Source organism: Bacillus rossius, chromosome 18, assembly GCF_032445375.1.
Source record: "Bacillus rossius redtenbacheri isolate Brsri chromosome 18, Brsri_v3, whole genome shotgun sequence".
Lineage (NCBI taxonomy): Eukaryota > Metazoa > Arthropoda > Insecta > Phasmatodea > Bacillidae > Bacillus > Bacillus rossius.
The window spans coordinates 21,637,659-21,665,054 of NC_086345.1; the positions used below are offsets into that span (position 1 = coordinate 21,637,659).

The window sequence follows — 27,396 nt, forward strand, 5'->3', positions numbered from 1 at the left end:
CCTCCTCGGCATTAACTACGCGGCTCTTGTCTTTGATTTACGAACGAGGACAAACGTTAAGGACGCATCTCTCGGTCTTAGCACACCCAAGACGGAAGAACACCGACGGAAGAACAATCGGACCATCTGGCTGTAAAAGGTAACAAGTCACATTTCCAACAATTTCCATTTCATTTCACTCGACAGGAAATATCTAAAACTAAAAACCAAAGTACGAATCCCGAATTTTGTATCAGTGAACATTCCAATTGCTTACGGGAGGAAAGAAAATAATTCACAAAAATCACTGGATAATCACAAATACTACAGCATGTAATCCTTTAGACTAAAATGAGCATATGAATATTTTTTTAAATAATTACTGCTTTAATACAAGAATTATATTATATCTAGTGTAAAAAAGTGATAATATACACTACACTAAATATATTGTAAATATTCACCCTCCTAAATATATTGCAAATATAGATTATACTAATAATTTTGTCATTACACACCCAACTAACTATTTTGTCAATAAACATACTACCAATGATTTTGTTAATATACTACCTACTAAATATTTTATCAATATACAAAACCCTTTTAAATATTTTGTCAATATAACCGTACTGATTTTTTTATATAGGTATCAATATTTTGTCCATATACATTATGATAAATAACTTGTCGAAATACATCCTCAATATTTTTAATTCACAACCTACTAAATATTTTTTTGTCAATAAAAAACCAACTATATATATATTTTTAATAAACACCCAACAAATTATTTTGTCAATATAAACACTACTAAATATTTTGTTAATATACATTCTAAATATTTTGTAAACCTAAAAGCTTTAACTTATTCGTATGACTCTAAGTCCGTTGTGATGTCCATAATTTCTGTTTAGTTTCATCGTTGGGTTCATTTGTTTGACGTCAGCTAATTTATATCGCCACCACCTATTAATTCCACTATTCCCTATTATTTTTTTTGATTCAACTAGGATGGTAAATAAATAAATTTATTTGCAGTTATTTTTATTAATGCATCTCAAGTTGGAAAGTGCGCGGAAAATCACCAGTTGGTTTTTTAAATATGTATGGAATTTTCAATATAAATAATTAATTCAGTTCATCTGCCCTCCAACACTATGATATTAAAGTAAATATCTATATTAAGAATTACTCTGTCAGTCAACCCCCCCCCCCCCCCTTTTGTAGTTACGTCCCTGATTCGGGGTCAATGAATATGTGGTAGGTTGATACATTCTTACCCCCTCCCCCCTTGTAGTTACGTCCCTGATTTGCGGTCAATGAATATGTGGTAGGTTGCTACATTCTTACCAACCCCCCCCCCCCTTGTAATTACGTCCCTGATTCGGTGTCAATGAATATGTGGTAGGTTGATACATTCTTACCCCCTCCCCCCTTGTAGTTAGGTCCCTGATTTGGGGTCAATGAATATGTGGTAGGTTGCTACATTCTTACACACCCCCCCCCCCCCTTTTGTAATTACGTCCCTGATTCGGGGTCAATGAATATGTGGTAGGTTGCTACATTCTTAACTCCACCCCCCCCCCCCCCCTTGTAGTTACATCCCTGATTCGGGGTCAATGAATATGTGGTATGTTGCTACATTATAAACCCCCCCCCCCCCAATCCTGCATACAAACTCACCTAACGTTTTTATTTTCTTAGGCTTCTCGTGAAGCGGTCATGTGAGCGCAAAAGAGCGTGACGTCACCGCAAACCGCAAAGCCGGGTTGTGACTCCCAGAGGACATTCGTCACCGTCCGGGGATCACGACAGTGTGGCCAACTCCAGGACGGCCCAGGTCCGCCAACTTGGGACACGAAAAAAAAATTCCTTTTCACGTGACAACGTCTAATAAATCAATGAACGCCGGCTGCACGCACGAAAAAATTGTCCCGTAAAGCACATTGTCCCGTTACGCTATGTCCCGTTACGCTGATTGTACGCTTGCACCGCATCTATCTCTCTTCCACTCGATTGGAACAACCATCGATTTGACTTATTTGAGGCACATTAAACTTGAAACACTCCCATTCTTTCCTACTTTTCCTATCATCGTCCTATCCTTAACAGAATAACACATACTGGAAGAAGATAAATAGAAAACATGTATAAAAGTTATAGTTAAAATAATCTCTTCGTTAAAGTGATAAACATATTTGAATTAATGAGTGCAAATAAAAGTAAATTTATCAATTAAATTGTAGATTTCATTTCACTCCTTCTTTGTATCCATACAAAATAGTGATAATTCAAATAAAAATGATTCAATTTTATTCATAAAAGTATGCAATCATTTCATCAATGTTTTGTTATGACGTTGTCACGTTAAACTATCGTCCGTAACCCGACTTTACAGACAACCAATTTTTTATAAAAAAAAATGTAAAACTAACCGTTCATTTACTGTATTCTAATCGCGTTTTTTTTGTTTGGTTTTATCATGCAAACCTAAAACATATGTATGTACCTAGATGGTATTAATATGAAATCGTTCACGTGAGAAACAGACAAAAACTAATCAGCTGAATTTTTTTTTTTTGCTGAATTCTCTATGTAACTGCCAGTTAAGGCAAAGTTTATAACATATAAATAAATCACAAAAGTAATCATATATATACATAAATCAAAATAGAGTTTTCGTTTGTTTCTTACACAAATCTACAGTTTTTCTCCGCTCTCGTTTACTATTTGTATGTTTCTCTAGCGCCTTTGAATAGTGTATATCTACGTTCTCATTCTGACAGAAAAAACAATAATTAAATTCTAAGCACCAACTATTTTTTATATTTTTTTTTCACATTGTACTAGTCATTCGCTATTAATAACACGGCATTTCATAAATTTATGTACAATGCTCAAAAGAAAAATAGTGTATGTTCAGGTGTACCTACATTCTAGTGTAGATCATACTTTATGACTAGGAAATAAAAAAATCATTTTATTTTTTATTAATTATTAGAAAACAATTATACATTAATATTATAATTATAGTGTAAGATTATTACCACACCCAAAAAAAAATAGTTTTGCTACAGTAAAAAATTCCAAATTAGATGAACGAGGTGCGTGCGTGGGGCATGTTATGGACTTTGAGCGGTGACTGTAACATTAGACGGCGGAAAAAAATGAACGATAAAGGTGTATTGCAATAATTCCCTTGCGTACTTTCAATAATCTGTACCGGTTGTCTTATGCCTAAAAATAATTGTGCAAACACGCCTTTTAGCCATTTTAACTCTCCTAAAAATACAATAATTCGGAAACAAAAACTACTTATTGGCCCTCGGCGAATTCTTAAAATATTTTTCGTCAACACGCCCCACTCGGATATCTTGAGTAGTTTTCAAAATGCGTTGTTTTCCCCGAAGCTCTGCGCACCGTGTGTGTGCCCAAGTTAGTCTGGGACCGCCTCGTCAGGGGTGTAATTGTGTTAGTGAGGCATAAGCGCGACGCTCGCTGGTGCTCCTAGCGCGGTATAGCCTCTAAGCGCAAGGCTCTGAACTGGCGCGCAGTCTTCTCGTCGTGCATATGAGCGGTGACCGTAACACTATATTGCGGAGAACTGAAGATACAGGTGTAATGCAAGTACCTTAAGTGCTTTCAAGAATCTGTACTGGTTGGTTTTACGTCTAAACATTACTCTGAAAACACGCGTTTAAGCCATTTTCACTCTTCTAAAAATACATCAAAAGTACTTTTCGGCCCTCAGCGAACTCTTAAATGCTTTTCGTCAACAGACCCCACTCGGATATCTTGAGCAGATTTGAAATCGCGTTGTATTTCCTGAAGCTCTGCGCACCGTATGTGTGCCCGGGTAGGCGGAACATTTTAAAGGGCCTTATATTACACCTCTATCCTCGTTTTTCCGCCGTATGATGATGTTAAAGGTCATCGCTCAAATTTTCAACAGTTGTCCCTGTGACGACGAGAAGACTGCGCTCCAGTCCAGAGGAGACACCGCGCTATTGAAGCGCCAGCCAGCGTCTCGCTTATCATCCCGCCTCGCTGACACCTTTGAATATATATACACTGTATAGAAGTCGCCAGCCCAGGTTAAAATTTCTAATACGGTTTTGAGGTAGTTGGTTAATTCACCGCCGCAATCGCCACCATCTCTAGGGGCATCGACTTGTGGTGGTCCCTGGCGGACAAGTGTCGAACTCTTCAAACACCCCTTCCACCCTCCCGTTGAACGACCTTGAGCTGCAGTGAATGATGGATGAGGGGTGCGGGGAATGACAGCGGGCGACAGCGCTGCGCTCTAACGTGTAAATAACAACCTAAGACGATACAGGGCGTTACGACAGCGCACTGCAGCGGCGAAGTCCCCAAGCTGCTCATCATACGCTCCTGAAAAACGTAGAGTGAATCCTATCCACTCGCGACTTCTATACAGTATATATATATTCAAAGCTGACACAGATACGGCCCCGACCAGACGGCGCCCTTGAGGAGGTTAAGACGTACAGAGGCGAGCGAGCGCGACCCTGGAGACGGAGAAAGAATGTGGGCGCCGTCGGCGGGGGGGCGGGTGGGGGTCGATGTGAGGGGGAGGGGAGAGTGCACGTGAAAAGAGGCCTCGAGGTAGCGGGCGAGCCGGCAGGAGAGAGCGGCCCCCAAGGCGACGACGGGGACGGAGCGAAGGCCCGGTTAGTGTCCCTCCCGCACCGCGCGCAAGGACAGCCACGGACGCCTCTGCATCGCCGCGGCGTCGAACCCGGGACCTCCTGCGAAGGGGACGTCTCGTGCGACGAAAAAACAGGTGATTTTTTTTTTTTTAATATTTTCCCTAACCTAACTTTTAAGATATGAGTGTGCGGGAGACATCTAGGTAGGGAAGGGTCGTTACCACAACGCCGAAATACCACAACGCCGAATGTCAAAATTGATCACAACGCCGAAAGCTCCACAACGCCATATTACCACAACGCCGAAATACCACAACGCCGACAGCTAGAAAACTGCTGTGTACCACAACGCCGAAATACCACAATCAAACCTAACCTAACCTAACCTAACTTAACCTAGCCTATCCTAACCTAGCCTAATCTAACCTAGTCTAACCTAACCTAGTCTAACCTAGCAATTTTTTTCCCCTAACCTAAATTAAAACTAAGTGTTCTCGGGAGGGGTCTGGATTAGGGACAGACTCTAAGTGCGTCTCAGGCCGAAGCATATACGCTCTAATCACGCAGGGTGTTAACCATTCAGGAGAGGTAGCATGCATCGTGTGCTAGGAGGGGGATTTGCCAGCCATGACAACATTTTAGCCATGACTAACTCCCCTCACTGGCTATTCTAGATTAAAACTAGATAAGTTTGGCCCAGGTAAAACCTGCATAGACACAAGGAAAACCCTGGACTCTGACATGCGGGATGCAAAAATGTCATGCATTAATTACAAGCAGGTTACTGGAAACATGTGAATTTTTTTCTCCTAGCCTAAGTTATTCTAAGTGTGTAAGGGGAGGGTCCAGGTTACGGGAGGACCTAAGTGCGTCTCAGGCCGAAGCCTATACACTCTACCATGCGGGGTATTAACCATGCAGAACAAGGGCGCGTGCATCATGTGCTTATTTGGGGTTTATTGGCCAGCCGTGGCTGCGATTGGCGCCATGCGCTCGACAAAAGAACGGAGAATATGTTGCGGACGGTGCAGAGAACTGGGCGGGCCTGCGGGCTCCACGTGGCGGCGTGCGGCTCAGGTTGAACCCCGCCATGCTGCAGGGATAGGCAGGTCCCTGCCTGACTGGCTGGCATCTAGTAAGGGAGTGTTTGGGCAGAGAGTAACACAACTGGGTTTGGGCTTATTTTGAAGTTGGTAATAATTTTGTTAATTCTTAGTTTATTTAGAAAATTATCTCATTTCTGTGTGTGTGTGTGTGTACGTGCCGTTTTACCCCTTACGATATACTTACGAGTCGAGATTTGAATTGCCAAAGAAGTTTCATTTCTATCGTGTGTGCTGAGTTACATACACACTTTTATTTATTTATTTTCGTATCATTTAACACATGCCTATGAACGGTTTCGAAACCTCGGTAGTAGACAACAATAAACACAGAAAACACAGCAAAAGTGATAGAACCAGACAAAAAAAAAACACATAATGCACAAGTACCTACTAATGACAAACCAAAAAAAAGACATAAAATTAAAAATGTATAGCTCCTACTGCGAATCAAGCAATAAAAACGAACAACTAAACTAATCATTACAAACATGGTTAACATATTAAGGAGTTGAGATATTATTGCAAATTCTAAAGAAAAGAATAGATATTTTTTAACATCAATTTGTAACGTTTCGGAAGAGTTACACTCTTATGAGAAATCCAGCAGTATTTAGTTATTATGACTTCTACCAGATGACACAGGGTCCAACCAACCCTTTGGAGTATCCGGGAGAAGGTTGGTGAGGGGGTAAAGGGGACATAAATACACCCTACCCCATCCTTTCCGAAATGAAAAAAAAAAAAAAATCAAACTAATAGCAAGACCTTGTAGTTAAAGAAACTTAGTAAATTATCTTCACTAACTATTGTTCAAAACGCGTGTTCTATCCGCGTTTCGGTCGATCTTGCAGGCGCCATTTTCAAATTAACCGCTACCCTTAAGATGGTCACTGCGAGACCGTCCGAAAAGTAGGTTGTAGAACGACAATTAAGTTTTTTTTACGGGAATACCAAAAAAAATGAAAATGTGAAACATAGCCCGCTAGAGAACAGGAAACATTGTACCTACTGGGATGTAAACCGACAGTAACGATTAACTCTTGAGTGAACTAGTAAACTCTTGAGCGAAGAACTAGTAAACGCTTGAGCGAAGAACCAGTAAACTCTTGAGCAAAGAACTAGTAAACTCTTGAGCGAAGAACTAGTAAACGCCTGAGCGAAGAACTAGTAAACGCTTGAGCGAAGAACTAGTAAATACTTGACCGAAGAATGAGTAAACTCTTGAGCGAACTAGTAAACGCCGGCATCAAAGTAATGCGACCTGGCATCCTAGGCCAACAGCCGGAATCCTACCGGAAATTATCGAACGCAAGAGTTTAGATTGGTGCCGGATTACAGAATGTGCCTACCCACCGAATGCCTGACCTTTCAATACTTGGAAAACCGGGTACACACGTTCATGGGATTGCCTGGGGTTTGGCCTCGCACGGGTTTTACACAGTACATAAAGGGCGACGGTACTTCTAAGAATAGAAGTACCCGAACTACTTTGATGCCCACTTGGTGACCATAAACATGAGCCATTTCGGGATCTAAACAACGGTACCTACAGAACAAATATTGTAAAACTCCGTTAGTAATTATAACACTTTAATTTCTCAGTCCCGACAAAAAATACTACACAGCTTCACAACTTTCAATTCGCTGTACGCTAATTTTTTTTTTCATTGCCGATATAGACTATATTATATATATATATATATATATGACAGTATTTTTTGTGTTAGCAACAATACAATTTTGTAATATGTACAAAGTGACATAATATCAGTGACAGAAATCATATTTGCTGTCACTAACAATAATTTTTGTGCAAAACATTTGTTTTTCTAAACATACTATCTTCTTTTTTTTTTTAGCTATGTAGCATTGATACTTAAAAAAATACAAGAAAATTTCTAGTCCCTAAAATCTATCAACAATGCACCATCTGTCTGGGCCCGGGAGGGTTGGGGGGGGGGGGGGGGTTATAGAGACCCACGACTTTCGAAAATCGAGCGTGAAGCTTCAGCTACATCAAATTTCGAGTGGTTCCTTTTTTTTTTGTTTTAGAAGATACGAAGCTAATTTTCTCACGTCGAACCAATTTAAGCAATGAAGGGCTCTAGCTTACTTGGGTACACAACGATGAGCTGAGACCAGAAAAAAAATAAAACAAGCGATTTGAAAGCTGCCCAACATATCAAGGTGGTTGGTGTTTTCGTTACGAAAAAGCTTTTAAGAATACTCTTGAGGGCGGATTGTTTCCGTATTTCATTTTTTTTTTTTTATCTGTACTTTTAGAAGAGTAAATATGGCTGCAACGCCATGTTTTCAGAATGATTTATAGGCATGAAACAACACGATCGTCTTCTAGAAAGCACTCAAGGGTCTTGCATTATTCCGTTATCTTCATTTCTACGCCATACATAGAGACCGGAAATATTCGCGTTTTCATTTCGCGATAGGCTAAAATACAAATAGTTATACCTCAGTGCTGCCTCTGCTATTGGCTCACAACTCACCTGGATGACGTTCGGCCAATGAGAAACACTCAACCAAAGCTTTATCGAATCACAGGCTGCTACGTTGGGACGTCTCACAAGACAGCAGCCAATGAGTGGGTGACATTTTACCGAGTGTACGTAGAACTATGGAGTTCATCCTGCAGGTCATTGAACCCGCGAATTTTTCCGGTCCCTAGCCCCAAACACCGTAATAGTTACCACTCAAACATCATAAGTTTCCTTGTGCGCGGAAATGATCGTCCACAAGAGAAATTTTTCTCGAAATTTTTCTCAAAATTTTTAGCCTTCTCGTCAGGTGGCAGCATCGAGGTGGAAAGATTTTCTGGACTGACGTGCGGATCATTTGTGGATTGCTCGGCTTGCAAACGGACAGGCGGACGGATGCGTCGGATCATCGAAAAACCAGCTTAATCCAAACGGATGTTTCACCACAGAAACATTGCACGTTATGGTTCTGTGGCAGATTTGTCAAATTCTTGTCAGCTGAAATACGCTAAACGTTACCTGCCATTAATATTTAAACCTGACTTCCACATCCGGGTAATGTATACGACTTAAATTTTTCTGGAATTACGGGTAAAATGAAGGGGAGGGGGTGAATTCAAAATGGCAGCTGCTGCGAGTTTCAACGAAGTGGCTCCATCTAGCAGGTATTAATTCATTATACAACCTGCCTGGTTTAGGGACAAGCACATATATTTCTTTTTTAAATTTAGATAAATGTTTTTTTTAATATGCTTTAATATACTCAACTCGCTCTAAATTTTCCCGCTCGCTCGCTGCGTGTCTCAAGAGTTCCAAGATGATGACGAATGTTGACTGGAAATAGTCTCCCAGCCACCATGAAGAAAAATGACGCTACATGCGTTTAGCGACCATATGTGCTCTTTTCTATTAATTGTGTATGTCCCATTCCAGGTAATTATATTATATATACGTTCCACACGTTTAGACTTGCCATTTTTTTTAGTAGCTAAACTTTCACAAAATCACACACACACACACTCCTTTTTGTATAATTAGCTGGCAAAGTTGCATTTTTAACAGTTTTTGTGCAGTATGCGTGAGGAGAATTAAATGGAATATACAACTAGAACTTTTAAGTTTTCAAGTAAATTTTACTCTCCGTTGTGTGAAATGGTATAATTTTTACCTGGTCGTTTGAAAACATCTAAATTTTAATTATTTTAAAAGGATAAATAAAATTGTATTTATTTTTCTGAAAGCATTAAAACAAAGAAAAAACGCAGTACCCACCAGCATTGCCAATAAACAAAAAAAAATCACTTATATATTCCTTTGGTTGTCTTTATTCAAATTGCACAAGAAAGTTTAAAATTCAACTTTGCCAGCTAATTACACAAAAAAATATGCATTATACATTTATTTTTCATTTTATCTACAAGTCTACATGTTTAAGCGTGCTAAATGTAAAATGCAAATTAATGCACGCAGTTAATACTGGAAAGCTATTCAGGGAACGGCACAGAAATACCTTTTAACTATTGGATGCACTAGGAAAACAAAAAAGAATGAATGCCAAATTAAAGAGTCCGAAGTCCGGTCGCGAACACTATTTTGTAGTGTTACGGGGGGGGGGGGGGGGGGGGGTGTTTCCTCGTGTAAATGTACAAATTCAAAAATATCTATAATTTTACATGAATATTTCTGCCCCGTTTAGAAAAAAAAACTAGAGTGTATGGTGGACTGCAAAATGGTCATTTCCCCACCTCTAATGCGCGAACGATCATTCATAGGCCTACACCTCGAAATCAGTTAACGACGAGAACTTTATGGTCCGTGCCGCGTACGATGTCTCAAATTGTACAGTTTTTATTTTATTTTGAAAATAGCACCAGTCCCAAACGTCAAAATCAAAGTATTTACGTGAGCATTGTAGGCCGTGCTTACAGTTTGATGATAATATTATGGGTGTACGCTGAACCTCATAGTGGCTCGTTTCAATGAAAAATTCTTGGGTGGCGAGCATGTAAATCACTTCCGTACCGCGTCTGTCTCTTCCATTCCGACTCTTGGCGGTGTTTTATTGTTAGAGACCTGAAACATTCGCGGGTTCATTTCGTGTTATGCTAAAATTCAAATAATTACACCTTAGTGCTGTTTCTTTCATTGGTTCACTGTTAATCTGGAGGACTGAGGGCCAATTAGAGACCCTCACTCATAGAAGTGTCGAATCACAGGCCACCCAGTCGAGACGACTCACAAGTCAACAGCCAATGAACAGTTGGCATTTGCCCGAGTGTGTAGAGGATATTGGAGTCTACCCTGGAGGTCATTGAACTCGCAAATTTTTCCGGTCTCTATTTATTGTGAATTGCTGGACACCCCTCTCTGTCTAACCGCACGTCATCACTACAGGCTGGCTTGCAGACTGTTCGATACGCCTACTCGTCCTTCTTGCACTGTGCGTACAAAAAAATTACACCAACCGCGACTAGTATTTGTTGTCCTTGTTCAAAAATATAATCCAACTGTCGCAAGAGCTTTTATATATTCCGCGCTTATTTCCAAACGAACTCGTTTTGTGTTTGAAATGTTACGTGCGTGACCGCCGTGGACACCCCTGTTTGCGAGCACGTCTCCTCTTTGAGTGCAGGCAGCTCTGAGCTCTTATTGGCCAGGCCGTCACCCCCTCCCCTACTCTGCAGGGGAGGGTGGGGGTCCGCTCAGCTGGGCCCTCCCCTTACCCCGCGCCCACACGTTGACAACGGCAGCCTTCTTTTCACAGACGAGAGAGCCAAAACCCGAAGTTTATGTTTTTTTTTCTTCCCATATCTTTAATGTAGCTATCCTAACCAAATCAACCGTCCACAATGTTTTAAAGTATTTATAACGTAGCTAACCTAACCTAATAGACCATTAGTATCCTTTTATCAACACCGCCATATTTATTCACAATGAACAAAAAAAAACCGAAGATGCACGATCGGGCGTTTGGCTCTCTCGTCTGTGAAAAGAAGGGTGCCCCGTTGACAACCCAGCTGTGAGCAGCCTGTTTCCTGCTTGCAGCCAGTTTTGTCCGACTGAAAAATTTGAGACGACCAAGAGTAGACGTTCATAAATTACGTGACGGGGGGAGGGGGGTGGGGTGTCGATCCAAGCTCACCACCCAATCTCACGAGATGATGAGTAAAATATCATGTAATTCCACCCCCTCCCCCCGCAAGAAACAGTGTAAAATTTGCGAGAGAAAAAAAAACTGGGTTAAATTAAGTAAAACACGTTTCTCCACTAAAATATGCGGCTGAATCATACACAGTAATATTTACGGCAGGTTATGCGAACGCCACAAAAGTCACTATTGGGACTACACGTGATCGAGTCCCCGTGGACTAAATCAGAAATGAATATACATATATATATTTTTTTTACGAATTTTGGTAGTTTCTATTTAAATTATTTATACTGTTCGATTTTTCCCACCATGATTCTGGAATACGTTCTGCCTTAAATGCTAGTCTTAATTGACTAGTCTTAAATAAGAATAATTGAAGGGATGGATAACAGCCCGGAGTTGGGGGAATTGGGGGGGGGGGGGACGCAGTCCGGCAGCTATAATCCCCGAAGATATGCATGTGTGTCCTCGCCTCCAGCGTTTGTAGCAATATGTTTGACTTCTAGTTCCAAAGAAAAATTGTACTGTGTATACATTAATTTTTTGAGTTAGCATGTTCTTGCAATTTGATTGCGTTTGTTGTTTTTTCTTCTTTCCTTTAGGTACCTGATCGATAGAGACCTGTAAAATTCGCGGATTCATTTCGCGATAGGATAGAGTCCAAATACTTTTGACATTATTTTGCTTCTGTGATTGGGCCACAGTTTATCTGAAGGACTCTGGGTCAATGAAAAATCTTTAACAGAAGAATTTGCGAATCACGATCATTCCAGTCAACAGGTGTTACGAGTCAGTAACTAATCAGCAGATGTAATTTACACGAGTGCGTAGAGGATCATGGAGTCTATCCTTTAGGGATTTGAAATCGCGAATTTTACAGGTCTCTACGTGATTGAGTTGCCTGCAAAATATCCGTTTCACATCCGAACGAAATTTTGTGAAACTTAGCCGTGAGTTCGCGAGTGAACAGCACCAAAGTACTAAAAAGTAAATAAGTTTTGCCGTATTTCTCTTTCTTGTGACCACGATCGTTTTCTGGATAAAGGAGTGCTCTTTTTTTTCTCCACCTTTGTAATTAATTGTCGTTTATGATTAGGAAATACATGAAATTTTTTTAGTGTTGTTTGTTCATTTTAATTCTGTACAGTCGTGAGAACGATGGCCGATATATAAGGTGGCTGCCCTGGGTGGGTCGTTACCACAACGCCGAACGTAGAATAACGCCGAAACCATTAACGCATAATGCCAAATTGACCGCAACGCCGACAGCTAGAAAACTGCTGTGTACCACAACGGCGAAATACAGTAACGCCGAAAAATGTTGCTGCGGGGAGGGGGGGGCCACAGGAGCAAAATGAAAAACAACTGAATGAATTTGTGTGTGTGTTTCTTAAATGTATCTCAATGCCGAAATACCACAACCTAACCTAACCTAACCTTTGTGGTAGTCCTGCAATGAAATTTTTTGACGTTAATGTATTTCGGCGTTGTGGTATTTCGGCGTTGTGGTATTTCGGCGTTGTGGTATTTCGGCGTTGTGGTATTTCGGCGTTGTGGTATTTCGGCGTTAATGTATTTCGGCGTTGTGGGTATTTCGGCGTTGTGGTATTTCGGCGTTGTGGTGCGTCCCCTTCCCCCCCCCCCCCCTCACCAAAGGTTGATGCTGCGATGATTCATTTGGAATTCGCAGTGGAATCGTCAATACGAGGCTAACGACCCCATTGGCTGTTGAGTGATCAAGTGCCCTCAGTTCCTGGAAACTCTGCAAGGAGTCTTCCTGGTGGGCGGGTGTTTGAGCGGACTTACAAGGGATAGAGAGATGAGAGAGAGAGAGAGAGAGAGAGAGAGAGAGAGAGAGAGAGAGAGAGAGAGAGAGAAGAGAGAAGGGATTCGGGACAGTACAGTCGCACCTATAACATTGCAGCCGGGCACATCCTAGACTTGCTGGCAGGTAATATTCAGTCTTCTCGTCGTGCATAGGACAACTTTGAGATTTGAGCGGTAAACATTACATAGGTAAACCTTATAAATAGAGACCGGAAAAATTTCGCGGGTTCATTTCGTGATATGCTAAAATTCAAATGATTATACCGTTGTGCTGCTTCTGCTATTGGTTTCACTGTTGAGATGTAGGACTCTTGGCCAATTAGAGGCAATCAATCAAAAGATGTATCCATCCACAAGTTACCCACTTGAGACGCCTCATAATTCAGTACCCAATGAACGGGCGCCGTTTGCCCAAGTAGGCAGAGGATCGTGGAGTCTATCCTGGAGGTCATTGAACCCGCGAATTTTTCCGGTCTCTACTTATAAAGGAATAATGCAAAGCCGTTGGGTTCCATGAAGAAATTTTTACCGGGAGATTCATGACTAAAAGCTATTCCGAAGACCCTTTCAACTCGACTAAAAATACAGTTTATAAACGAAACCCGGAAACGGAACCACACATGCACCCTCAGCGAATTCTTAGATGCGTTTCGTAAACGTACACCACTAGGGATATTTTGAGCAGTAACGTAAAAAAAATGAAATATTTACGAACATTCTCGGTTCAGAATTTTTGGAATGGTGCAATAATTTAAAAGGTGTATTGATTATAATATATTTTTTGTCAATGTTAAATTAGTTTGGTAGCAATGAAATAAGCATGGCTGCAAAGCAAAAATATTGTGTGTTTTTTGGTGTGTTTTTTTTCCAACAGAAACTGAGATTTTCAACGCTCAAACTTGAAAAATAAATAATTTTATAAACGTAATAGGTTAATATTCCTAGCAACCAACGACCACAAAAAAAATCAAGGTTGACAACATTTACTTTCAAAAAGTTGACGACTTTCAGATTGTTAAGGTGGGTTTACGATTGAAAATTAAGAATTAAGACTTAAGACTAAGTCGTGTACTTACCATATGACTATGTAAACTAGTGGAATGGTTTATGATTGTCGTGTGTGAATTTTGACGGGTCGTGTGCGAACCATATGATGACTTAAGACTTAACAGAAATGGTTATATTTTATATTTTTCGTTAAGACTTAAGGGAAGCGACCAATCACAACAAACCGGAACCTTTCAACCGGAAGTTTATGTCTTATTATTGAACCGAGCGAGGCAGTATTTTGGGTTAGAATTCGTATATTTGTCATTTGTAATCATCATCCATTTCGAAAAATAGATATATCCCATTTGTCAATAACCTATTTCAAACCTGCTTCTCCGTTTCGAACAATGGCCGACCATGTGTTTTGTGTTGTGATTGGTTAGAATTAACGACTTCTATGTCAATCATAAACTGGAAAATGTAGTTTTGACTTAATCGTGTGCTCGATGTTAAGTTATAATTCTTAAGGAAATCAATCGTAAACCCAGCTTTAGGCTGCCTCAACATGCCGCACAGTTCCTGGAGTTACGAAGAATGTAAGAGCATTGTGCTGCGAATCTCTGCATCTGCCTTGCTTTGTGACGTTGGCTGCCCTGGAGTAAGGTCGCCAGCTGGACTACACACCGGCTTGGAATTTCCCCTCCCCCCCAAACTCATCCTTTTTTTTAATATACCCCCCCCTTTCCCATAGAGTTAAAACTTTCATCCGCGCGCGACATCCCACGCAGGCCTGCCAACCGCAGGAGGAGGGGAAACTGTGTCAGTGGGACTCGGCGCTGCCAACTGCTTGGCCCTACGTATCGACTCGCTCGCAAACTACTCCCTTCTTCCCCTCCCCCTCCGCCCGCCCGACGAAATTGTACCAGTCGGGAGGATTATTGGACTGCCGGGCTTGTGCCCTACCAACAAAACTCTTTCTCTTTCTCTCTCTCTCTCTGTCTGTCTCTTCTCTCTTTCTCTCTCTCCCCACCGCCAACGCACGCGCACACGCGCACAAACACGCAGTGCATCGCCGCATTCTTTTGTTACGGGTTATCCTCTCTCGGAATTCCTACAGGGGGAGGTTGTGGACTAGGTCCGGTCCGAAAAACCACACTTTCTACAATCCCCCCCTATTTTCCCTGCCCCCTTTCTCCTTCCCCAACTCTTCATCATTTCCTTTTCCACCCTAGAAGCATCTACATCGTCACACCCGGGAAAGCGACCGCTAACCATACATACCACGAAAACAACACGGGCCAAAAAAAAAAAAACATCATCCCGTATGAGAGTGTGCGAGAGAAGCCTTATCAGCATTCATGAAATATTCGTGACTCCATCTAAAACCCACCCGGGCCAGTTTATTTTACAGGAAAATTTCCAGAAGCAAACCTTTGGCGAGAGGGGGGGGGGGGGGATGGAGGGGGGAGGGGAAGAAATGAACGGATGTTATGCGGTCGGCCTCTGTAAACCGCGATAATTCAGGGCTCCTGATTGGCCTAGCGGGCTTGAAAGGTTTTGTTAGCGCCCGGTTTACACGATCCCCGACGCAAAATAAAAAAAGTCCCGTTCGCTTTTTCATTTTTACTATCAACAAATTTACAATTTGCAGATGTCTTGAGTGGCTAAAATGTCACAAAATAAAAATATATATGCATCGCATATCTACTTATTGTATAGTAGCTAACAATGTTTCATTTTAACATTTTTTTGGAACATTGATAAAAAGGATTAGATTGAATAGATTACTAAAAACAATTAATTTAAAGGTTTTAAAAATATTTAATTTTATATAGTTGACAAAATCCTTATAATTTTGGGAATTAATTAAGGCTAGATAAAATTAATTAATTTTTTCTCCAAATAAATTTTAACCATATCACACATCAGCTAGCAGCATCGCCTATTATTTAAACTTAAAAATGTTATTTTTATTTATTCCATTTTATTTGCCTATTCAGTAGGTACTGAAAGAAAAACACGTTAAAAATATAGCTTTCGCAGCCAACTATATAAAAATTATTACATACGTAGTTATATTCATTTAGTTAAAGTTCAGCCATTCAAAATTTGTGCAAGTTCAACCGTGTTCAACGTAAACGTTGAAAAATGAGCTGAAACGGTCATATCCCTAAATACGAGTGCATAGGCCACAATGTTAGTAAGGTCATTACTACACTGGGCGCAGTACACGCTATACCTAAAATATTGGCATGCCATTAAAATTCACTCTTGGATAAAGAGTAAAATGCATTTTCATTAAAAATAATATGTATTGTATATATTTTTTTTAATTATTGAAATTTCATAGCTGCTATGCATGAACACACACACACATACACAAATACCAACCTCGACTAGTATATATGTTGTCCTTGTTCAAAAATAAATTCAACTGTCGCCGAGCTTTTACATATTCCACGATTATTTCTAAACGAACTCGTTTTGTGTTTCAAATGTCACGTCGCGTGCCAATCATCTGTCATGATCCATCTTTTTCGAGTAATATGATTAATCAAAGAGTGACGTAAAATAGGAAAAATAAACAACTATTTCATTATTACTACACAAAAAACAAAAATCAAACAGCTTCTGATTGGATGGTTTAACTGATTGATGTAAGGATTCTTTTATCTATAGTAATTATGTTTGTTTTATTTTATTTACTGTTTTTTTAACCTTGATAGAAATACGCTAGCAGGGACGTATCTAGACTCATCCTGTCACACTCCCTATATATTTATTTATCATCTTTATTGGTTGCTAAGTTAAGGCGAAATGGCTTTTTTTTTACACTTAACCAAATTAAACATTAACATCTCACTAGATAACATAGCATATTAGATAATTAAAAAAAAAATAAAGCATAGCAGAATAGAACTAGACATAAAACAAACTTGAATGTAAACCTAATATTCAAAGATAAAATATAAACGGAAAACTTATTTGTATTACCTCAAGATTGTCAATACACACCTGCTGAAAAAGTAATTAAAGGTTAAGGGTTGGTTACCTGTTGCCAATACGATATAGTGTAAAATTTATACTGTTACGAATGCGAGAGACCAGACCGCGATGCCAGGTTCGGAGCTGGCTGGCGGCCCTGCACGGCCACTGATGTCACTCACCGTGTCACGTGCCGTCCACTGACGTAGGGCGTGCCACGTGCGCCTGACCGGGTTACAAGGGTCGTCGCTACCCCTTCCCCTCCCCCTTTCACTCCACGAGAATCGTCCTACCTCGGCGCTGTTTATCGATCGCTGAGCGGCATTCGGGAATTCCACGGAGACCGCCGCGTGGAATGGCGTGAACAAGCGACGCCCATTCTCGATGTTTCGGGGCGTCGGGTCGGCCCCGGGATGACGCGACTCGTCACAGCTGCTCTCGTCGGTTCGAGAAGGGCGCCACGTATTCAAGCAGCAACGCCGGCCTCCACGAGAGTTCCGCGAGTGAAGGGGAGTGCGACATCGGCGAAGAGGGTGAGAGACCCCCCTCGAGAGTGGCGCTACAGTGAGAGCGCGGCGACTGAGTGGCGAGAGACTGTGTGTGTGAGTGGACAGGCGCAAATCACTGTCGAGACTAGCTCCAGTGAGGAGTGCGAACTGCGGGACTGGACAAGACATCGAGTGACATGAGGATAAACATTTTTTAAGTGCGAGTGATTTGCGATCGGACATTTTTTTCCAGTACAATTATTTATTATTAATGTAAATTTAAGTAATTTATAAAACAGCAATGAAACTTAATTGGGCTATCCCTTACGAACCCTGTTCTCCCCACATAGGTTATAATAATACCATTCTACCACACATATTATTACAGTAGGTAAGCCGCGAAGTTATCATACTGAACAGGTGTTCTAGAACTGTTACTTAAGCCTGTGTTTGAAGGCCTGAGGCAGTTCTTTCCTGAGTCTGCTACTCGTGGCTGCAAAAGATCATTCAAATCAACCAAACAAAAAACCTTTCCCGAAAACACATATCGCCACCACGTTTTAATTCCACTATCAGAAAAAAATAATTTTTTTTTCAACTCAGATGGTAAATAAATAGATTTATTCCGCAGTCATTTAGTTTTTTAAATACATCGCAAATTGGATGGTACGCAAAAAAAATTACCAGTTTTTAAATATTTGACGATTTACGAGTATGAATTATCTTGCAATAAAAGTAACTCAGGTCATCTGTCACCAAATTTTTGTGTGTTTTTTTTTTGACGTGACAACGTCTTACTTATAAATCGATGAACGCCGGCTGCACGCACGAAAAAGCATGACTCATTGTCATGTTCCACCTGAGCCGAGCGTGCAAGAACCACCGTGCGAGAAAATCTTCTATAATATCAAACAGGTTAAGGCGGGCTTTTTTTAAACTAAATGTTCGTGATTATATTTAAACAAATTATTTAAACTAAATTTGCCAAAAAACTATAAATAATATTTGAAAATGAAAAAGTATGCAATTTTTCATCAATGTTTTCTTATGACGTCAACGCGTAAAATTATCGTCCGTAAACCGACTTTACAGACCTCATTTTTTTTAAACTACGATATTCAATTAAATATCTATAGTAAAAATTACTCTGCCAGATTACCCCCCCCCCCTTATTTTTTCCTCCTTTTCCCCAGCTAGTGGCTCCCGGGTTACAAGACCCGTCTGCCCCCGTCTAGTTACGTCAAGTAGCGAATATTGTTACGCAAACACGATTTAAAACAAATGAGCCACGAATTAGGATTGAACTCTGTTAAAACCTCTGATGTTTTGACGTGATAAAATTAATATAATTCACTCTTGTCACACATCCAACAAGTTGTAATAATAAAAAAATTTACACCAGTAGCAAATGACCCTCGGGCTAGTTTTAGAATACGTGTTGTTTCCTGTAAACTCGAGTTAACAAATAATGTAATTATAAATATGTTCAGACACAACGTTAATTAAACATTGTGACGTAGAGCCGGGTAGTGTTTTTTTTTAACAAATTTGAAGCCACGGGATTTTTCTATCGCTTAATTGCCAAAATTCAGGTTGGTTAAAGTAAATTATACAATTTAGCGGATTGAAAAAAGTTAAAATCAACTGTCTACTATACAGAAGAAAAAGAAAATTGTGTACTTTTACAAAAAGTTTTATTGGGAAACCAGTTACCATAGAATAATTTGTAATACTACAAAAAAAATTATTGCATCTTTGTACGACACATGGCTATGGTTATTTTTGCATATACGAAATACGTTCTTCCACATAATATTGAGAATTTATTACGAAAATTGGAGCATAATTTTATATTTTATTTGATGTTTCATTCAAGCATATATATATAAAACCATGGCAAAGATAATCGAATATTCAACCATTTAACTTTAATTTTGTTCAACCTTGCGCAGTCAATACTGCAAAGCTATTCTGGGAACGGTACTGGGACAACACAAAGAATAATTATTGTCCTGGCGATAATCCCGAACGTTATTTTGTAGTGGTACAGTTGTTTTATGTAGTAAGTGCGCAAATTTGCAAACATCTGTGAGTTGAAATGAATATTTTTCTGTTCCATAAAAAAAAACAGTGTACTTCAGGAAAATTAGGACACGGCACTTTTCATCCGCGGAATGAATCCGAATTCTTTCTTGTCGCTGGTTGCAGGTTGGCCAACCCTTCTCTCCTTGCTTTCTTTTTCATTCCAAGAAACCTAAGTCACTGCAAATACCCCCCCTCCCCTTACGTTCCCCTCACACCCACACACACACACGTACTTTCCCGTCGCGAAACCATAATTCGCGTTTTTTTTTGCCTTTCGCGATTCAGCGGTTGACCTACAGACGCACCGAAGTCGAGGAGGTGTTTAAAAAAAGAAGAGGAGGGGAAAGAGAGAAGTGCCAAGGACAAGGTAGTCACGTGAGGAGGTAGAAGAGGAGGGGGGGAGGTATTTAGCAGCGCAACATCCAGCCGGGGGTCAAGGTCACTGGAACAAACGAGTATCGAAACAGCGCGGAAGAGACAGGGGTGACCAACCTTTAAGCAGCGAGGGACCAAACACCAACACACACTGTCCACGACGTCAGGTGGGAGCAGTTTCGAGAACGGAACGGAAATCGCGTGGAGCGGAAATGTGTAACCACGGTGCTGCCATACGTGGCGAATGACGCAAACCCAAGTTCACAAAACCAAAGGGGAAACTTTATAGTGTTAACTTTTTGATGAAGGTTTAAGAAAATAGTCAGTATGAAATATCTACAAAATCTGATCCGGATTATTCGGAGATCTTGATCAACGAGGGCCTGATGAACGAAGTTTTACTGTATTTGGTTGCATCTAGGTTCAGACGTATTTTTCTCACTGCCCCAACGTTTGGCACTTAAAATATTTCACCATCGTGTGAGAACTCGTCATCTCTACTAACTACGGCAAAAAAATAAAAATTAAAACTACTTGCTAGAATATTATCCGAGCTCTTACCAGAAAATAAATCCCCCGACCGTAATTTTTTTTTCTCCCCCTCAACAGAACCACGCCATTAACTTGTCTTCTTCGTGACAAAATTGTGACATTCTGATATTAAAAATAAAAACCTCATTGCAAGTGGGTCACTGTCGTGTTCTTATACGAAAATACTTCGTCTGTGGGTTGGAAGAATTTTCCTCCTTCATCGCATTCAGCAGCGGAAAGGGGAATGCAATAAATACATGCACACAGACGCGACATTGTAATCCCGGTGAATTGAAAATGCAACCCAAAATGAACTAAAAAAAAAATAACTTCAAAAGGATTGAATATACTTCATATAAAGGGAGTTGTAGTATACTTTTATTTCTAGTTTTGTTTTTGAAAACCATTCCCATTTCAACCCTTTTGGTTTTTATTTCAGCCCCGTAAACGAAACAGACCGTGATTTTTCTTCTCTGTATCTTATGTATCGTTTTGGAAGTGATTTCTGCAAAATAACTTGGCTACTTTTGAGTTGACTGTGATTCTGGGGTCTAAAAGACTGTTAAAACGAAAAGGAAAAGAAAAAAAGGAAAACCTTTTCTGGACATAACACCATGGTATCGACTGCAAAATGGAGGAAGTCTTATTCGTGATATTCTCTCTTTAAAAAAAAAGTTTTCCGCGTTGTGAAATAATTCACCCGGTGGACAAAATGCGCAGCGGTTCACGACTTTAGAAATGTCTGCCTGTTACTCAATAGTCATGGGCGTGTATCCTGCGAATAAGGGTGGGGAGAAGGAAGGCCCCCCTTGGAATTAAGACCACAACCCCCCCCCTCACAAAGGGGATCCTGATTGTGCTTTCGAAATCGTGACTGTGTAACCGAGTTGATCAACGTAAAAGTCAAAATTGTGTTTTATGGAAATCTGTCTGTGTAATTTTTTTAAAAGTTTTATGATCATTGTATGCTTGTAGGCCAAAATATGGGCAGCATACAAAATATAAGCTTCCTATCCAGAGATGACTCTTGTGTCAGTTAGAAACCGCGCGCAAAACTCTTCAGACGCCCCCCCCCCCCCCCCTTCCCCACCCCGGGAATCAACAGATTTGCGCTTCTGCTCGATACCATTAAACAAGTTACCAAAATCTTACTTTCGACAATTTTTCCGACTTCTACCGGTCCCATCAATCAATCTCTTGCGAGATATCATAAATATATTAAGCTCCACCAGCGCCCAAAGTTTTTTTTTTTTTTTTTTTTTTTTTTTTTAGTTTTTTGTTCGATTGCGATAATTGTCAATATAGAATACGGGAAAAAAATTTTAAACTTTTTTTTCCAATGCGACTGAACTATCATCAATTAATACGAATGCATTATATATAACTTCCTACCCATATCGGTTTGTCTCTCTCTCTCTCTCTCTCTTTCTCTCTCCCTTTCTCTCTCTCTTTGTAGCTACCAGGAAGAGAATAAACTACTATGACAATGTTTTATTTATTTTTTTCCTTTTAGTTTTTTTTTCTTCCTAAATTCAGGTACATTCGCGTACCTCAACGGATATTCTGTGGTACCTGGTACAGTCACGGTAATTTTGGTACGTGTAAGTACCCGAATACTGGTCCGTGCATCAGATGGAAGCAGGTGGAACAGGCAGGCTATCTGCCTCGCCAGCTTCACTTTGTGCGTACTTTCCTTTCGAAAAGCACACGAGCTTCGCAAGCTCCAAGGCGCAGGTCGAAACAGGTCCGGCGCAGGTCGAAACAGGTCCGCGCCGGTAGCGACGGCGCAGGAACCCCCCGCGTTCTGTGTGCGACACCCCTCATTTTTTTTGACGTGACAACGTCTAATAAATTGATGAACGCCGGCTGCACGCACGAAAAATGATGACACATTATCCCGTTACGCTTTGTACCGTTACGCTCATTGTACGCTTGCGCCGCATCTATCTATCTTCCAGTGGATTTGAACAACAATCGATTTGACTTTTTTCGAGGCACATCATCCTTGAAACACTCCCATTCGTTTCCTACTTTTCCTATCATAGTCCTATCCTTAACAGAATAACACAGATTGGAAGAAGTTAAATAGCAAACATGTATAAAAGTTATAGTTAAAATAATCTCTTCGTTAAAGTTATAAACATATTTGAATTAATGAGTGAAAATAAAAGTTTTTTTTTTTCAATTAAATAGTAGATTTCATTTCACTCCTTTGTATCCATACAAAATAGTGATAATTCAATAAAAAGATTCAATTTTATTCATAAAAGTATGCAATCATTTCATCAATGTTTTGTTATGACGTCACGTTAAACTATCGTCCGTAAACAGACTTTACAGACAACCAATTATTATTATTTTTGCGTCTTAGGTTACCCGGCCTTGAAGTCTGTGCACTGTGTACTCAATCCCGTTAACGGTCACGCTCGTCACTGACTCGCTGACTCTGTAACGCCAAAGATATATGTAAGTATGTATACCTCGGAGACAACCGTATCACGTAGCACTCCATAGAGATGTGTATAAAATAGATAAATGGAAGTGTAACAATAGAGAAACATTTGAAATACCTACAGCTACATAAGTGGAACACTCCTCATTTATTATATATAAGATTTTGTTGAATATTCATCATGTGTCAATTGACACTTTAGACACCTTACGAATAACTATGCTTATTATTTCAGACATTTTAGCTGTAAACGAAAAAACTGCGAAATATTTTCCCTTTTTTGGAAAATCTAAGTTTGCGTCCCTGGGAATCTTTTGTTAATATTTTGAATTTTGTACTCTTGCGCCTTCGAAAATCTTTGTTTTCATTTTAAAAATATGTTGGTATATTTTAATTTAATAAGTATATTTTTTTGAATGGTTGTCAATTTTGTATTTTGTGTATATAATATATGTAGTTTTGTATGCCTGAATGATTCATACGCAGATTTTCTTTCTTGCAGTTACGCCCGTTTGAATATTTATATCATATAATTGTTTTGGTTCAAAATATTTCTTGCTGCTGAAATGATCAGTTCAATAGCACAGGTTGCAACGGGCGCCTCTGGCGCGCTCACAGTGTCGCGGTGCTGGTTCCAGACGCGCGGGCAGGAGGCGGGGAGGTGTGGCGAGACGCATGGCGTCGCGACGCTGAGGCGGCGAGATGCGGCCGGGGGCGGCGCGGACTCTGCGCGTCCTGGCCGTGGCCGCCCTCCACGCGGCGATCGCCGGCGCCGACTTCCGCACCACGGTGAGTCGTGCCGCACAGTCCGATCACTGGCTTTCCCCACCCGTGGAGTCATACGATCGACTTGTGTCACCCGTAAGCCCAAGTGATTGATGCGCGCCACCCGTGGAGTCATACGATCGCCTTGTGTCACCCGTAAGGGCCAAGTGATTGATGCGCGCCACCCGTGGGGTCATACGATCACCTTGAGTCACCCGTAAGGGCCAAGTGATTGATGCACGTCACCCGTGGAGTCATACGACCGACTTGTGTCACCCGTAAGCCCAAGTGATAGATGTGCGCCACCCATAGTCATACGATCGACTTGTGTCACATGTAAGACCAAGTGATTGATGAGCGCCACCCGTGGAGTCATACGATCGCCTTGTGTCACCCGTAAGGCCAAGTGGTTGATGCGCCGCCACCCGTGGAGTCATACGATCGACTTGCGTCACACGTAAGGCCAAGTGATGCGCGCTACCCGTGGAGTCATTATTAATGTGCCCCTACCCGTAACGGCATTTGATTGTTCTGCCCCATCCGTAGAGTCATATAATTGACACATGTCACCAGTAGGGTAAAATGATCGATGTGCTTCACCCATGGAGGCATATGATTGATCTGCCCCATCCGTGAATTCATATGATTTACATGTGTCACCAGTAGAATCATATGATTTAACTGTCCCCCATTTTTTTATGATTAACATGCCCCACCCATATAGACTTATGATCGGCGTACCCAATGGAATCATACAACAGACGCCCCATTTGTGAAGTCATATATTTGAAGTGCTCCAAACATGGAGTCGTATAATTGACATATGATTGACATGCTCCACCCATGGAGTAATGTGATTGATGTGCCACACCTGAGGAGACGATCACCATGCCCATTGGAGTCATAGGATTTGCTTACCCCACTCGCAGATTCATATGATCGGTATACCTACACCTATAGAGCCATATACTCGGCGCACCTTACTAAAGGAATCGTAAGATTAACATGTCCCGACATTGGAGTCGTATGATCGAAATATCTCAATTTATAGAGTCGTATTGTCGGTTTGCCTCCACATATAGTCGTATGATTGGCTTTCCCTACCCATGTGAGGTATCTATGATTGACATGATCCACCTGTGGAGTAATATGATTGGCTAGCCCTTTATGTGGGGTCATATAACCAGTATTTTGCTTCCTATAGAGTCGTATGGTTAGCTTGTTTACACCTAGAGAGTTGTTTGTTCGGCTTGTCTCTATATATAGATAGAGCACACCTCCCATGGAGTCGTATGATTGGTGTGCCTCTGACCATGAAGTCGTATAATAGGCATGTTAAAATTTAAAGAGTCGTAGGTTTAGGGTTCCTTACCGGTGGAGTCGAGTTCTTGGTGTGCAGCCACCTATAGTCTCACATGATTGGCGTTGCTTCAAATAAGGAGTCGTCAGTCATATGATTGTCATGTTTCCACAACTAGAATAGTACGATCAGTATACTCTGCTAGTGGAGAACCATTTTTGAAAGCAATATTAAATGTTTACTTTCAGCTTTACTCCAACAGATGGTAAAACCAACACTAAAGTGGGCCTAACTTCAAATTGCTACAAAAATAAATTTTGTCTCTTTGACAGCAAATAGTACTTAAATGTTCGTACCTTCAAATATACATTTGTCGGAAACCAGTTCAATCAGAAGTTGAACTAAGCAAATGCTTTTTCTCGATTTTCTGCCAACTTTGAAAGCCTTGCCTGGCCATATCAGCACGGCATTACCTGTGGTTACGGACAGTGACATTTTGACGTGATATCGTCTTATAAATCGATGAACACCGGCTGCACGTACGAAAAATTGTCACGTTCCGCCTGAGCCGAGCGTGCAAGAATCGGCCAACCACCGTGCGAGAAAATCTTCTATAATATCAAACAGGTTAAGGCAGGCTTTTTAACTAATTGTTCGTGATAATATTTAAAAAAAATATATTTAAAAAAATTGTAAATAATATTTGGAAATTAAAAAGTATGCAATTTTTCATCAATGTTTTCTTATGACGTTATCACGTAAAATTATCGTCCGTAAACAGACTTTACAGTCAACCCACCTTTTTTTTTCATAGGTTGATTTCAAATTGAGTTCAAATAACAAATGGATCCCTCAAGAGGAGCTGAGTATGTGAATTTCCCGCCTGTTCCAGCACGAGCTCATCAAGCAGCACGGCTACCCGGTGGAGATGCACCAGGTGGTCACGGAGGACGGCTACGTCCTGAACATGCACCGCATCCCGCACAGCGGCAGACAGCCAGCCCATGTCGACGACGAAGAAGAACTGCTCCAGTACCTCGACGGTGGCGGCTTGCGCGATGAGAGGGGGGAGCAGCGAGAGGCGAAACGGTCCGCAGATGAGGACGAGGACGACGACGACAAGGAAGCGCCCATGAGGAGGCTCAGCATCCACGAGTACGTGGACCCGTGCCGGGGAGAGAGCCAGCACCGGTCGCCGATGGAGCAGCAGCTTTGGGCGCCGACGGATAAGGAGACTTCCAGAACGGCCGACAGGAATTCCCGGACAGCCGACGGGAGTTCCCGGACAGCCGACGGGAGTTCCCGGAAAGCCGACGGGAGATCCCGGACAGCCGACGGGAGTTCCCGGACAGCCGACGTGAGTTCCCGGACAGCCGACGTGAGTTCCCGGACAGCCGACGGGAGTTCCCAGAAAGATTATGGGAATTCCGTGTCTGCAGAGGGTAAAACCAGGACCACCTATGTGAATTACGAGTTTCCAAAGAGGAATTCCAGGACAGCCAACGGGAATTCTGCGTTTGCAGATGAGAATTCCAGGACAGCCAGGGTGAAGGTCAAGACGACGACGGCGGGGACCGCCGGGAAGGACGGGCGTCGCATCAGATCGAAAGAGGGTAAATGGATGATAAACGAGGGTAGCATCAGGACAGTGGAGAGGAGTGTCAGTGTCAATGGGAGTAGCGTCGGTGCGGACGAGGCGAGCGTCGGAATCGAAGAAGGCAACATCGGGTTGGCGGAGGCAAGATCCCAGCTCAAAGATGAGGAAACACCGATGGGTCAGGAGGATCAGAAGATCGACGAGGCTCAAAGGGCCTGGTTCTCAGCGCAGAAGACCAGCACGAGGCGACCCGTGGTCCTGTTACAGCATGGGGTGCTAGCCAGCTCTCTGGACTGGGTACTGACTGGACCGGGCAAGGCACTGGGTAAGTGCAAGTTAACACCGATGATTTCATTGCGAAACCTTGGATTATGGACCCCGCCTGATAAAGGGTGGATTTGTATTAATCAGGCGAGATGATAAGTACCCGTTTTAACATTCTTGATGACAAAAATTGAACTCAAATAGACAAACACCTTTACAACTAAGCCTTTATATGTAAATGTTCAGAGTTTTAAGTTAATTTTTTTTAAAAGGAAAATGTCACTAAGTTTTCGTGCGGAAATAAACCTGCAAATAGTAAAAGACAAAGATACATTT

The 27,396-nt window shown here is 41.3% G+C and overlaps 1 protein-coding gene across 1 annotated transcript in view; it reads left to right on the top strand.

The window, feature by feature from the left end:
- Nucleotides 1-4,627: 4,627 nt before the first annotated feature.
- Nucleotides 4,628-27,396, top strand: part of LOC134541084 (lipase 3-like) — a 42,966-nt gene continuing 20,197 nt past the window's right edge. Inside the window, exons 1-3 of the mRNA XM_063384237.1 lie at nucleotides 4,628-4,786; nucleotides 23,773-23,923; nucleotides 26,092-27,121. Coding sequence (XP_063240307.1) covers nucleotides 23,837-23,923; nucleotides 26,092-27,121 — 1,117 coding nt within the window. The 5' untranslated portion in view covers nucleotides 4,628-4,786; nucleotides 23,773-23,836. The remainder of the gene's footprint in view (nucleotides 4,787-23,772; nucleotides 23,924-26,091; nucleotides 27,122-27,396) is intronic.